At 35.1% G+C, this 12,355-nt stretch overlaps 1 protein-coding gene across 3 annotated transcripts in view; it reads left to right on the forward strand.

The window, feature by feature from the left end:
• MYNN (myoneurin) overlaps positions 1 to 9,855 on the forward strand; it is a 19,708-nt gene extending 9,853 nt beyond the window's left edge. The window contains exons 5-9 of one of the 3 annotated variants that reach the window (XR_002891792.3): positions 1,101 to 1,279; positions 2,157 to 2,240; positions 3,299 to 3,385; positions 5,342 to 5,662; positions 7,283 to 9,855. Coding sequence is in view for 2 of the 3 variants with exons in the window: in XM_024124282.3 (XP_023980050.1) it covers positions 1,101 to 1,279; positions 2,157 to 2,240; positions 3,299 to 3,385; positions 5,342 to 5,604 (613 nt within the window). In the remaining variant the exon portion in view is untranslated. Of the gene's footprint in view, positions 1 to 1,100; positions 1,280 to 2,156; positions 2,241 to 3,298; positions 3,386 to 5,341; positions 5,703 to 7,282 lie in introns of those variants that run through there. The other 2 variants (XM_024124282.3, XM_024124281.3) reach the window with 2 other exon arrangements.
• The last annotated feature ends 2,500 nt before the right edge of the window (positions 9,856 to 12,355 follow it).

A 12,355-nucleotide genomic window follows, 5' to 3' on the forward strand; every position in this document is an offset into this window, starting at 1 on the left:
CAGTGAGAGGCCCGCGTACCGGAAAAAAAAAAAAAAAAAAAGTCATAACATTAGATGAGGTCACCAAGAGAATGAAGATGGATAAAAAAGAGATCAAAGGATGGAGTCATAAGGCACATTAAGAGTTCTGGGAGACGGGCAAGTCATTGTAAGTGACTAGGAAGGAACAACCAATATAGGGGCAAACCAGAAGATTGGGCTGTCTTGGAATCCAGGTGGAGGAAATGATTTCAGAGGGAGTAATCATTGTGTCAAATTCTGATGATAGGGAGATTAAGAGTGAGAATTGACTATTGGATTTGGCAAAGTGAGAGGTTAGCAGTGGTTTTGACAAAAGCAGTGTTAGCAGAGGCTACTAGAGAAGAAATGAAAGTAGAACCATGGGAGACTCAAGATTTTACCAAAGGGGAACAGAAAATAGAGAAGCAAGTAAGGTCAGGGGTCTTTTTTTTTTTTTTTTAAGATGGGAGACATACCAGTATATTTGTATGCTACAATCCAAAGGGGTGGTGAAACTAGATGATATAGGATGGAGGAAATTGCAAGAGTGATCATTGAGTAGGCAAGGAGGATAGTATCTTAAGTATATAAACTGGAGTAGTTAGATTCAGAAGAACTGTCATTCTCATATTAGAGTTAAGAAAAGCAAACTCTATAGATACAGATGCCCATAGGTGGAGATTTGTGTGGTAGAAATTTACTTCTGATTGCTGAAATTTTTCTCAGTGAAACAGGAAGCAAGGACATCAGCTGAGAGTGAGGATGGGTGAGGAGGTGCTGAAGGTTTGAGGAAAGAGTTTTGAAGAGTGAGTGAATGGACAGACAAAAATAATTGCCTGCAGTATTATGGGCATACTTGACTACCACATAAGGCTGATGGCAAAACTTTGAACTAATCTCAGAACAAATGTTTTGAAAACCAGAACATTTATTCTTGACAGTATACATTGAAAACTGTTGATTTTAAATACATATTGTTGATCTGTTAAGATGAAATGAAATAAGATGCTGCATGAAGAATTGTATGAAAAATGTTTGCTGTGTGGCGTGATCCTTAGATTTACTTGCCAACATGTATCTTTATATTTATTTACTAATAGGAAGCATAGTGGAGAGAAGCCATATGTATGTGATAGGTGCGGACAGCGATTTGCCCAAGCCAGCACATTGACCTATCATGTTCGAAGGCATACGGGAGAAAAGCCTTATGTGTGTGACACCTGTGGGAAGGCATTTGCTGTCTCTAGTTCTCTGATTACTCATTCTCGAAAACATACCGGTAAGGATTTGACACAGAGATGGCTTAAAATAAGGAAAGTTGTAAATAAAAGAAAAAGGGAAATTGAGCCTTTACAAAAAGTAGGTTACAGGCTTTGTAGTTATATATCTGTTGTGTCTGTGCTTCTTGAAGCTTTTTGTTTCTGATTTTCACATAAATTTTAAATATAAAAGCAGACTTATTTTCTAGAATAATACACAGTGGGTGAAATTTTTTATCATGTAACTTATATACATTAAAATCAGATAATTTTGACAATATATAAACGAGTTAATAAGACATTTTTTATGACCTTAGAAGAACTCCTTAGGGTCTTGAAGCTTCATTTCCCTTGGATAAAAGTGTAACGTTAAGGGGTTGGGGTGAGTTTGGGTAGAACGTTGATTTAATAACTTCTTAGGACTTTTTCTACACAGACATTGTAAGATTTGCAAATTAAATAGATACTTCAAACCCAAAGTATCAATTTTGAAGCAAAACCTGTTCAAAAATTTCCATTTTTTTGTAGGGTAATTTTTTAATAGATCTTTCCTAAATGATTTTATTCCCCTTTAATAATCTTATCGATAGCAAAAATTGAAATATGGATTGATGAATTTTCATGTTTTTAATTATATAAAAATCAGACTTCTTGCCCACCTCTAGTCTACCAGAAGGATATTTGGAGAAAGTTTTATTATATGAAAAGCATCAGGTTACATGAACAGTGTAAAGTAATTACTAATGTTCAAGTTGGATCACACTGAAAATACCTCTAAAATACAATACAAAGAGGTTTTAATTTAAATAATATTTTAGAACAGCTTACTTTAGATTATTGTAATTGATAAATATTATATTGGTATAGTACACCACTTCGCTTTTATTTTCCATCTAGGTGAAAAACCATACATATGTGGTATTTGTGGGAAAAGTTTTATTTCCTCAGGAGAGCTCAACAAACACTTTCGATCCCATACAGGTCTGTGTTTAGGGAGAACGTATTATTTTTTGTTCTCTCTAATTTCTTTTTATGTAAACCTTGACTTTAAACCATTATGGACTCTATGGTATCTAATCGTACTCTAACTGTAGCTATATTTTAATGTATGAATATCAACTTTTTATTTGTTTATTTTTGTTTTTTTAGTTGTTGGGATTATGGATTAAATTTGGTCAAGAATTGTGTAGGTTTTCTAAGAAGTGTGCCAGATAATCAATGGTTTTTAAATGATTTGGATAAAATTACACAGATAATACCAAAAAATGAAAAGGAATAGATAAAACCAAGATAATATCAGATTTTATTATTAAATAATGTTCAGTATGCACGTTTTAGGAATATATTTTAATATTGACATGGTTATTGTGAAAGGTAGTATATAAGTAGTATGAAGAAAATACGAAATACACAAAAATTTTTAAAACAAAGGAGAACACCACTTTGAAAATGTACTGCTCTTTTTCTTTCTAAAAGTTATTTCTTGTAATTCCTATCTAGTATAGTGTGAGCACCTAGTAAACAGTTAATAAGTTTATTGGCAACTTCTATATCCTCATGTTCCTTACTTTGCATTATAAAGCAATGAACAGTTCTTATTTCAGAAGAATTGTAATTTTGTAGTATTTTTATTCTGTGAGTATTTTTAAAGGATTTTCTAATTTATAAGCTACCTGAGGGCAGAAACCATAATTATGCATTTTTCCCCCAGCTACATCTCTTAGCCAGAGTCTGGCATATAATTGGCACTCACTAAATGTCTGATAGAAATAAAAAAGTAAGTTTTTTTTAGTTTGAAGGTTCTGTTAGTGAAAATGCTCGATTTTTCCTTGAAATAGGTATGCTTTGTATTATAAAGGAAAGGAGTGCCTATGTGTAGAGACGTTTTCCTTTCACTGTATTAGAACCAAGAGATTAAAATGGTAATTTGAAACTAAATTTAAACAATATAATGTTTGCATTGTGTTTGTGAACATTGATATTTTTGCCTTAGTGTCTTCTGAAATACTGAGATTTTAATTTTTTAACTTGTTTTTCAGGAGAAAGACCATTTATCTGCGAATTATGTGGAAATTCTTACACAGATATTAAAAATTTAAAGAAGCACAAAACAAAAGTCCATTCTGGTAAATGCTTCTGTTTTTTAAAAATTTGGTGCTCTCATATTTGTACTATTCCTTAAAATGTTGAGATACACATTGTAACAGTTTAAATTAGATATATATATTTTTAAAACTAGGTGCACACATATGAGGAAGGTAGCTTTATAATGTGCAGATGAGTTCACTCTGAATTTCTTTCCATATTGACCTTGTAATAAACATTGCTTGAAATACTTCCTCCTTTAAAAACCTGATATATGGGGCTTCCCTGGTGGCACAGTGGTTGAGAGTCCGCCTGCCGATACAGGGGACACGGCAGTGCCCCAGTCCAGGAAGATCCCACGTGCCGTGGAGCGGCTGGGCCCATGAGCCATGGCCACTGAGCCTGCGCGTCCGGAGCCTGTGCTCTGCAACGGGAGAGGCCACGACAGTGAGAGGCCAGAGTACCGCAAAAAAAAAAAAAACACCCTGATGTTAATAAATAAATTAATTAATTAAAACCTGATATATGAACAATTGCAAGAATGAGACACTACATAAACAGCTATATATCACTCTTTCCCATACTAGAATCTAGGTTAACTGGGATTTAGTGTAGTTATGTGAAGAAAGGAGCATCATGAATGCTAGTCCAAAAATGTATAAGAGGAAATAGGGAAACAGGTATCCCCAAATTGTTATGATGCGTGAAATGGAAAGCCAGACTACAAAATTTTTAGTCTGTTATTTTAAATGAATCCTTGAGAAAGTTTCACTGTGCTTACCATTCTGTCATGATTAGAAACAAAACACTAGTCTGCTTCACTGTGTAGAGATGATAGTAAGTCTGATAGTAAATATAAACATCATAAGGATTGAGGTAGTAATGTCTGAAAACTTCAGTGAGTCATTAATTCAACAGGCATGTATTAAATACCTCTAAAGTACACATAACTATGCAGGGTATATGAAGTTGAACAAGGCATAGTCCTAGTCCTCAAAGAGCTTACAATCTGGTGTGGGAGACCAGAAATCGAAATAAATAACTCATTACAACACAAAATACAGGATAGAATAGAGATGCAAGAATACTGAAGAAGAGATTAAGTCCTTCTGAGGTGAGTATTGGAAAGGCTTAATTCTAGGGAAACTGAAAGGTGGAGAAGAGTTCAAAGGGTGGAGATGGGAAAGGGAATGTTCATCCCAGGCAGAGAGTATTGTGAAGAGAGTCATCGCAACAAGAGAGTGCAGGTTGTATTCTTGGCTGGCTGAACTGAAGAATAGTCTGGCAAAAACAGAATCATAACTTTAAAAAAGCAAATAGGCAATTTTGTCTAACAAGGTTAGTGAGATTGAAATCATGTCAGTACTTTGAAGTGAGAAGAGCGTGGTAAAGCTAGTGGAAAATTTGAACGGAAAAATGTATCTTTAGTCAGTAGGGTAATTACTCCCTTGAGTAACACAGAATTTCTTACTTCTGAAAATAAATGAAAGTGCCATACCTCTGAACTTGAACTCACAGAATAATATGAACTACTCATTAATACATTCAGTGAACAAACTGGGTACTTATTATGTGTGTAGCACTATAAGGTACTTTGAAGGAATTAGAGAAGTATAATTAGACATTTACTTTGAAGGAATTTATAGTCTGTTGAGCATTCAAGGCACACCTAAGTAGAATGTTACATACCAGTAAGATAGACAGATGTCACAAGGTGGTATATGAAAAACTGACAAATGAGTGATAAAGTAGATAGGAAACCGCTTACCCTGGTCTAGCACAATTAAGTCCTTTTTTATAATGGTGCTTAAACCTAATCTTGAGGCCCGTAATGGATTTGTATAGATAATGCAAAGGGCAAATCAGCAGAAAAGAAACTGTGTGACTAAAGGTGTGGGGCTGAAATGCAAGTTCTGGGGGTGGTAAATAGATTGAGTCTTTCTCATGGTTTTTGTTTTGTTTTTAAAGATGGTGATTTTTTTTACCTTCCATTTCAGGTACAGATAAAATTCTAGATTCCAGTATAGAGGATCATCCCTTGAGTGAACAAGATTCCATACAAAAAAGTCCTTTATCAGAAACTTTGGATGTGAAGCCTTCTGATATGACTTTACCACTAACTCTTCCACTTGGGACTGAGGACCACCACATGCTTCTGCCTGTCACAGATAATCAGTCTCCTACATCAGATACATTGTTGAGGTCAACTGTGAACGGGTATTCAGAACCACAGTTGATTTTTTTACAACAATTATACTGACTTTGTGAGGAATATGGAATTGCTAAATCGTCTCTGGTAGTAAACATAAACATCTCTGGTAAGGTGCATATATTCATATTAAATTAACCCTTCACTTGAGTTGTGGCCATTATTTTTCATTCACTGAAGTAAAAGCACCTGATGCTGCATCATAATTGTGCAATGCTTATTTTGATATTTGGCTTTTATGTCTACATTATAACACACAGCTTTTAAAGGAATGAATTATACTACAGTAGCACTATTTGGGGTGTATAAGTTTTACTATCTTTTAGAGCTGCCTTAATTCCATATTTATTTTCATTTTAGAATTGCCTTTCATTTACTGAAGTGGAATCTATCAGTTTATGATTCACTTATGACCTGTGGGATGTGTTTATTTTCTTCCCCTCAAAATTTAAACAAAATCCATAATAGTATCAGCCCAAGAGTGGTGCTGTTAGTAAGCCCTATAGACCAGTACATAAACTATGGGGGGGAAAAATTCGTATCTCTGCCTAAGAAGATTTAGGTACCGAGTAAGAATTGTGCTATTTCTCTATTAATATAGTCCATTGGAGGTAACTTTTCTAATGAAACAAAAAGTGCTTCTCTTAAAAACTAGAAAACTATATAAATTTTGTTCATTTAGAACTCAGTATTCTAGATAAAACCAATGGTCAGTACTTTTGATTTGAATTATGAGACTACATTTTCAAAATGAATTTTAAATAGATATTTGGTGTTTTTATCTTATTAAAGACAGTTTCAGATTTGATGCAGCTTGTTTTAATAGGTTTCTAGATTACTGGAGATGAGGAAAATATACTGAGTTTTGAAAATTTTTGATAAGCCTCTCTTATATTCTTATGCACTTTTTAAAATATAAAATCCTAAAAAGAATTTTCTAAATAGAAACTTAATGCATAGTATAAAACACTTGTCTTCTGAATTTGATACATTATATTCATAAATAGTTAAGAAATTAACTTCAATTATAAGTGAACATTTGAGTTATCAGAAAGCCAGTTTATTAAACATTTTATACTTGAGTTTTCTGTAAGTTTCAAGTTTTAGATTTTTATAGATTAAACCACAACAGTTCATGGTGGTCGTAGTTTCACAGTAGTCCTTTTCCTTCCTAATGAACTTAGAAAATTCAGATTTATTCTGATATTTACTACCACTCTTCCCCCTCCCATTTTTCCCACATATTGATTTATTTCACTGCCTAATCTTTGGACAGTAAATTATCAGTTTCAAAGTCAGTTCGTATACTGCTGATCAAACACCGTGGTAACATTATTTCTTATTTCTGCCATGCATCATTTGTTTTCTGCTTTTAAACTATACCTGTAACAAAATTAATGTATTTTCTACTGGTATTGATTTCTTTAGTTGTATTTTCTCTGGGGTTCCTAGTCATAGGAACCAAGTAGAAGACTTAATAAAACTAAATTCTTCTAAACTGTACAGATCACCATTTTATAGCACATGCAGCATTTTTACAATAAATTGCCACCAGTGGGATTGACTTAATTAGAGTGTGAAATACTGCCTTTGTGTAACATAATCAAACTTAGTATTTAATTTAAGAAATCTAATTATGCATATGTATTAATTTAATATACTGGGTTTAAATACAATTTATAAAGTTATAAAAATGTTCAACTAATCTATTCTGGCTTAAATTCAATAGGAATTTATTGGAATGTGAAGAAATTAAAGAAAATTAAGACTCAGCCTTTTTAAGAAGTCTGCTGAAATGGAGAGGCTATATTTAATTCACATCTTCATTAATCCAAGCATCTAATGAACAAAATTTCTTTTTAAAAACTGCTGTAGTGATGTCATAATCCTGTAAGGGTAGTAGTTACCAAATTTCCTCTAACATGATGATAATTAGTATTTGCCTTTACATAAATTAGCCTTTAAATTTATTATTTTTAGGATTATTGGATTGGAGTGACTGAAGTTGATTTATTCTCTTCATCACATTATCTGCTTCTTAGCTAAAATAATTTTATTTTAAATTGACATGGCTTGACGCTCTTCCAGAATGACATGTAAAGAAAGCTTGAAGACTGAGTATCTTTGTCTTGTCATTCTTCTCATAATGCTGTATTATTCTTTATCATAATATGCATATATTTTAGTTGTATCTGCTATCGTAACACTCACAATTATCCGTTAAATTCATCTTTAAATATATTTGCTACAATGCAGTGTTTTGGGAAAGTTCTATTCTTAAATATGTAAGTATTACTAAGTTTTTTGAAAGTCTTTTTAGGATGCTGAACATCTTGAGAAATTATTTTCTAAATTAATTTTGTTTTGTATTTGTATTAGATTATTCTTTCTGTATCGTTAGATTTTAGGCTTTTTAAAAAACCATAGATTACATATAAATGATTTTTTGCTGGTATTTTGTTTTATGTTTAATTTCATAGAATGATTTTGATAGACAGATTTTAGAAAATTGTTTTATTTTTTTCAAAAGAAAGGTTCTGTCAGTTCTCTTGCACCAATAGTGTGTCACTTTTCTGTATGTTTCATTTCTACAGCAATTGTGCAAATGAGAGTAGTTGAAATGTGCTTATAGAAAGACAATCTACATGTACTCATTTTTTAAAATATCCTAGAACAGTAACTGACATTTGATGCATATCAGAAACATAGTTTAAAAATAGTGGTGTCCAAGCCCCACCCCACCCCACCTTTAGGCTCTCTGAATCAGACAATCTCCAGAACGTGCTGAAAAGCTCCGTAGGTGATCTTAATACATACCAAACACTGAGAACTATTATCCTAAACATTTCTTGGTGTTCTTCCTTTGGGCTCGATATGTGATATGTAAGCTCTATTTTTTTTTTTTCTTTTGGCCGCGCCACGTGGCTTGCAGGGATCTTAGTTCCCCAACCAGCGGTTGAACCTGGGCCCTCGGCAGTGAAAGTGCAGAGTCCTAACCACTGCACTGCCAGGGAAGTCTCTCTCTGTGGGCTCTTGATAAATGAAGCTCTTGATATAACTTTTCACTTTTTGCTCAGATTTTGAGTCTTTAGAACTTGGCTAGAAATACCACCAAATAAAAAGAAATTGTACTTTAATGCAATTTCTGTAAATTCTACATTTTTACTCATTATGTATGAACAATACCGATATTTAGTTATTGGAGCATTTCTTGAGACAGTGATATGGTTTACTCGTCTGTCCTCTACAACCCCTGCCCCCCTTCACTGAACAGAGATTTGGTGTATTTGCTTAAGGAATTTAGATAATTATCATGTAAACACAGTAATCATTCAGAAATAGGGTATTTAATTTCAAGAATATACTGAAATAAACACCATGGATGTGAATCAGATATTTGGATTAAAATATCTGGCCATTATTTCAAATGCTGGAAAATTATTGAAATCAGAACACATAAAGCTGTAAAGATGAATAAGATAATCTCCTCTTTTAAGTTTACAGTCAAGTGGGAAAGACAGGCCTGAATGCCAAGTGTTATAGTGGAGGAAGCAAAGAAAGGAAATGCTGAGCAGTCAATGGAAGTTGAGTGGACAGAGAAGGGGCTGTTACTCCCCTAGATAGGCAAACAAGAGGAGATGGCTAACGGGAGGAATCTGTACACAGCTGACTGAGGTAGGGAGAATGGAGAGAAAGTCTGAAAGGTGGTGGCAGAGATAGGAATCAAAGACACATCTAGCACTGTATCTATACCACCTTGAAATAGTCCTCTACCTTTAGCCTGTGCTGAAAGAGTGGGATTAGATAGCCATGTTTATAATCCAGGATCTCACACACTCAACTGCAGTTGACTGCTGAAGGGCAGGGATTAGACAGCCACATTTGTAACACATGATTCCATACTTGTGACCACAGCTGACGAACACCTTACCAGGGAGAAACAATTCTTAGGCCAAACTGAGCAACTTTCTTAAGAATTTGAGCTATGAAATTCAGAGACTTACTAGGTATTGGTGTACATGGAAAAGAAAAAGATCATTTAGATCTGGTCCAGAGTCACTGAAGCTTAAGCCAAAGTCTGAAAGAAATAGTGAAGAAGCAGAGAAAGCTGACCTATAGAGCGAAGCAAGGGGATGAAGTAGGTTTGCAGAACCAAGTGACTGAGGCCCTGTGAGAGAAGTGGCTTGGTTTCTGGCTTTGCAGTCCCATTCTTGAGGTCACACAGCTATGCTTCATTTCCTTGTTCTGGATGCCAGTGATTCTTGCCTATTAAATTCTTACAGTAAAGCCCCCCCTTTTTTTTCTTTTCTTTTTTTTTTTTCTTTTTTTTTTTTTTTTTGCTGTGCCGCGCGGCCTGCAGCATCTTAGTTCCCCAGCCAGGGACTGAACCCGCAAATTCACTAAATCCACCTTTTCTTAAGCAGGCTTGAGTCAGTTTCTGTTGTGTATAGTTAGGCAGTTTCAACTTAGAATCCTAACTTCTGATCCTCAGCGAATGAGTATATGGAGGTGGCATTAACTGCTAGGCAAGTTAAGGGGGGAGGTTTATGGAAGAGAAGACTTTATTTTGTATGTGCTGAATTTGATCGGTGGTGAGATACCTATGTGAAAATGTCTAGCAGTAGTTGGAAATGGGGACTGAAACCCAGCAGAGATTTAAAGCTAGAGAAACAGATCTTGCAGCATAAGGCTAATAATTATTGTGATAGAAATGATTTAGGCAACCATGGGAGATAGTACAGAAGAACAAAAGATGAGGACAAAATCTTGGGGGAAATGCATTTTAAGAATGAGCAAAAGACAAAAAAGGAGATGGAAAGTAATAATAGGAAGAAAACCAGGGTGATGCAAGTTTCACGAAGACACAAGTGGCTTTGTACTGATCACGTGGTACAGAGAAATTAGATAGGATGCAAAATCAAAGACAATGTTGGGTTGAGTAATTTGTTTGGGTAATTGGAGCAAAAAAGGAGATGGAAAGTAATAATAGGAAGAAAACCAGGGTGATGCAAGTTTCACGAAGACACAAGTGGCTTTGTACTGATCACGTGGTACAGAGAAATTAGATAGGATGCAAAATCAAAGACAATGTTGGGTTGAGTAATTTGGGTAATTGGAGCATGATGATCCCCTGAGAAAGGCAGCTGCAGTAATAATAGTGGGAGTAGAACCCAGGTGGATATGCTTTGAGTAGTAGATAAGACATAATGAATACTACCATTTAGTTTGAAAAGCAGAGTGCATACAGCAAACAAGATCATTTTATCAAATATCTAAAAGGTATAAACCACTTTATTTCTTGCTTTTTTGCTTCAAACTTGAAACTTTGTTAAATGATGAGCATAATAGAGTCTGCAACACTGTAATATGAGGCTGGATTTGAGCTGGATCTTAAAAGTTTTTAAAGGATGATTGCTAAGAGGAAAATGGAAGGAAATGTATAACATGTATATGATTGCAGATTTGCTCGTTACAATTCGGATGTGCAGAAGAAGGGGAATTTTCCTACAGAACTCTCGCACCCAGTGGGAAGTCTGGAAAAAAATTAACTTTTAGTCCTAGGCACTTTAAAACCTAATCTTTTACAAAGCAGCTAGAATTTATAATATCTTAACGTAGTGCTTAAACATTTTGAAAATTGCTGTCTTATTTCTACCCTTTTGTCTTCTCTCTAAAATGCTGTCCACATATATGGGGAGGAGAGGAGGCTTGCATGACAAAATGGCATCAGAGAAGACACTGTCTTCACTCTTTATTCTCTGGGCATCCTGCTGGCCTCTCATGCAATAGGCAACAGCTTGTAAAAATAGGTGATCAGGTTTTTCCTGGTCAGAGCCCAGTAATTCTTGGCTGACCTGGCTTCACCTTAGTTCTCTTGGATGTGGAGAAGAGAGCTCTGAGACTTCTGCAAAAATGTCTCAAGCAGTCCCGTATAAGTCAGGTTGCAGGTTTAGCACATGCCACTCCACTGCAGGCTCCAGATAAGCCTACTTCCCATTTACCTATTTGCTTCCCACTCAGCTACCTTGTCAGTCTCCCCTTGGGAGAATACAGGAACTTGTGGGTCCCCTCTGTAGCACAGAGGAACAGAGAGTAGCTTGGGAAAGCAAACTGCATTGGAAGGTTTACTTTGATATGGCTGTGTCCTAGCCTGGGAGTATCTCTTTCAGAATCCTGTGAACTCCTCTACTACCCAGCATATTATGGAATACTTCAAAACAATGAAAGCTGAATAGACACTGCTACATTAAACAACATGAATGAATTGCACTAATATAATGTACAAAAGAAGTCTGACACAAAGCGTGTATATACTGTATGATTCCATTTATATAAAATTCCAAAACATGCAAAACTACTCTGTGATGTTAGACATCATGATAGTGGTTGTCTGTTGGAAGATGGTTGGAGGTGGTTCTGGGGAAGCTTATGGCATTTTCTATCTTTATCTGGGTCCTGGTTAACACAGATGGGTTAGCTTTGTCATAATTCATCCCCTGTTCACTTAGATACTTCCATTTAAAAGAAGTATATATTAAAGAAACTAATTTGAAGAATGAGAAAACCAGAGCATTGGTTTTTAAACTTCAGTGAGATTAAAGATGACCTGGATTGTAAAAATGCGGATTCCCCAGACTATCCTCAGGAATTCTGATTCAGTAGCTCTCACTCTTAAGAATCTGTATTTTTAACATTTGCCCCAGGTGATTCTGATGCTCCATACTTTAAAAAATGCTGATTTAGGGCTTCCCTGGTGGCGCGGTTGTTGAGAGTCTGCCTGCCGATGCAGGGGACACGGGTT

This window comes from Physeter macrocephalus, chromosome 1 (genome assembly GCF_002837175.3).
Source record: "Physeter macrocephalus isolate SW-GA chromosome 1, ASM283717v5, whole genome shotgun sequence".
Classification (NCBI taxonomy): Eukaryota; Metazoa; Chordata; class Mammalia; order Artiodactyla; family Physeteridae; genus Physeter; species Physeter macrocephalus.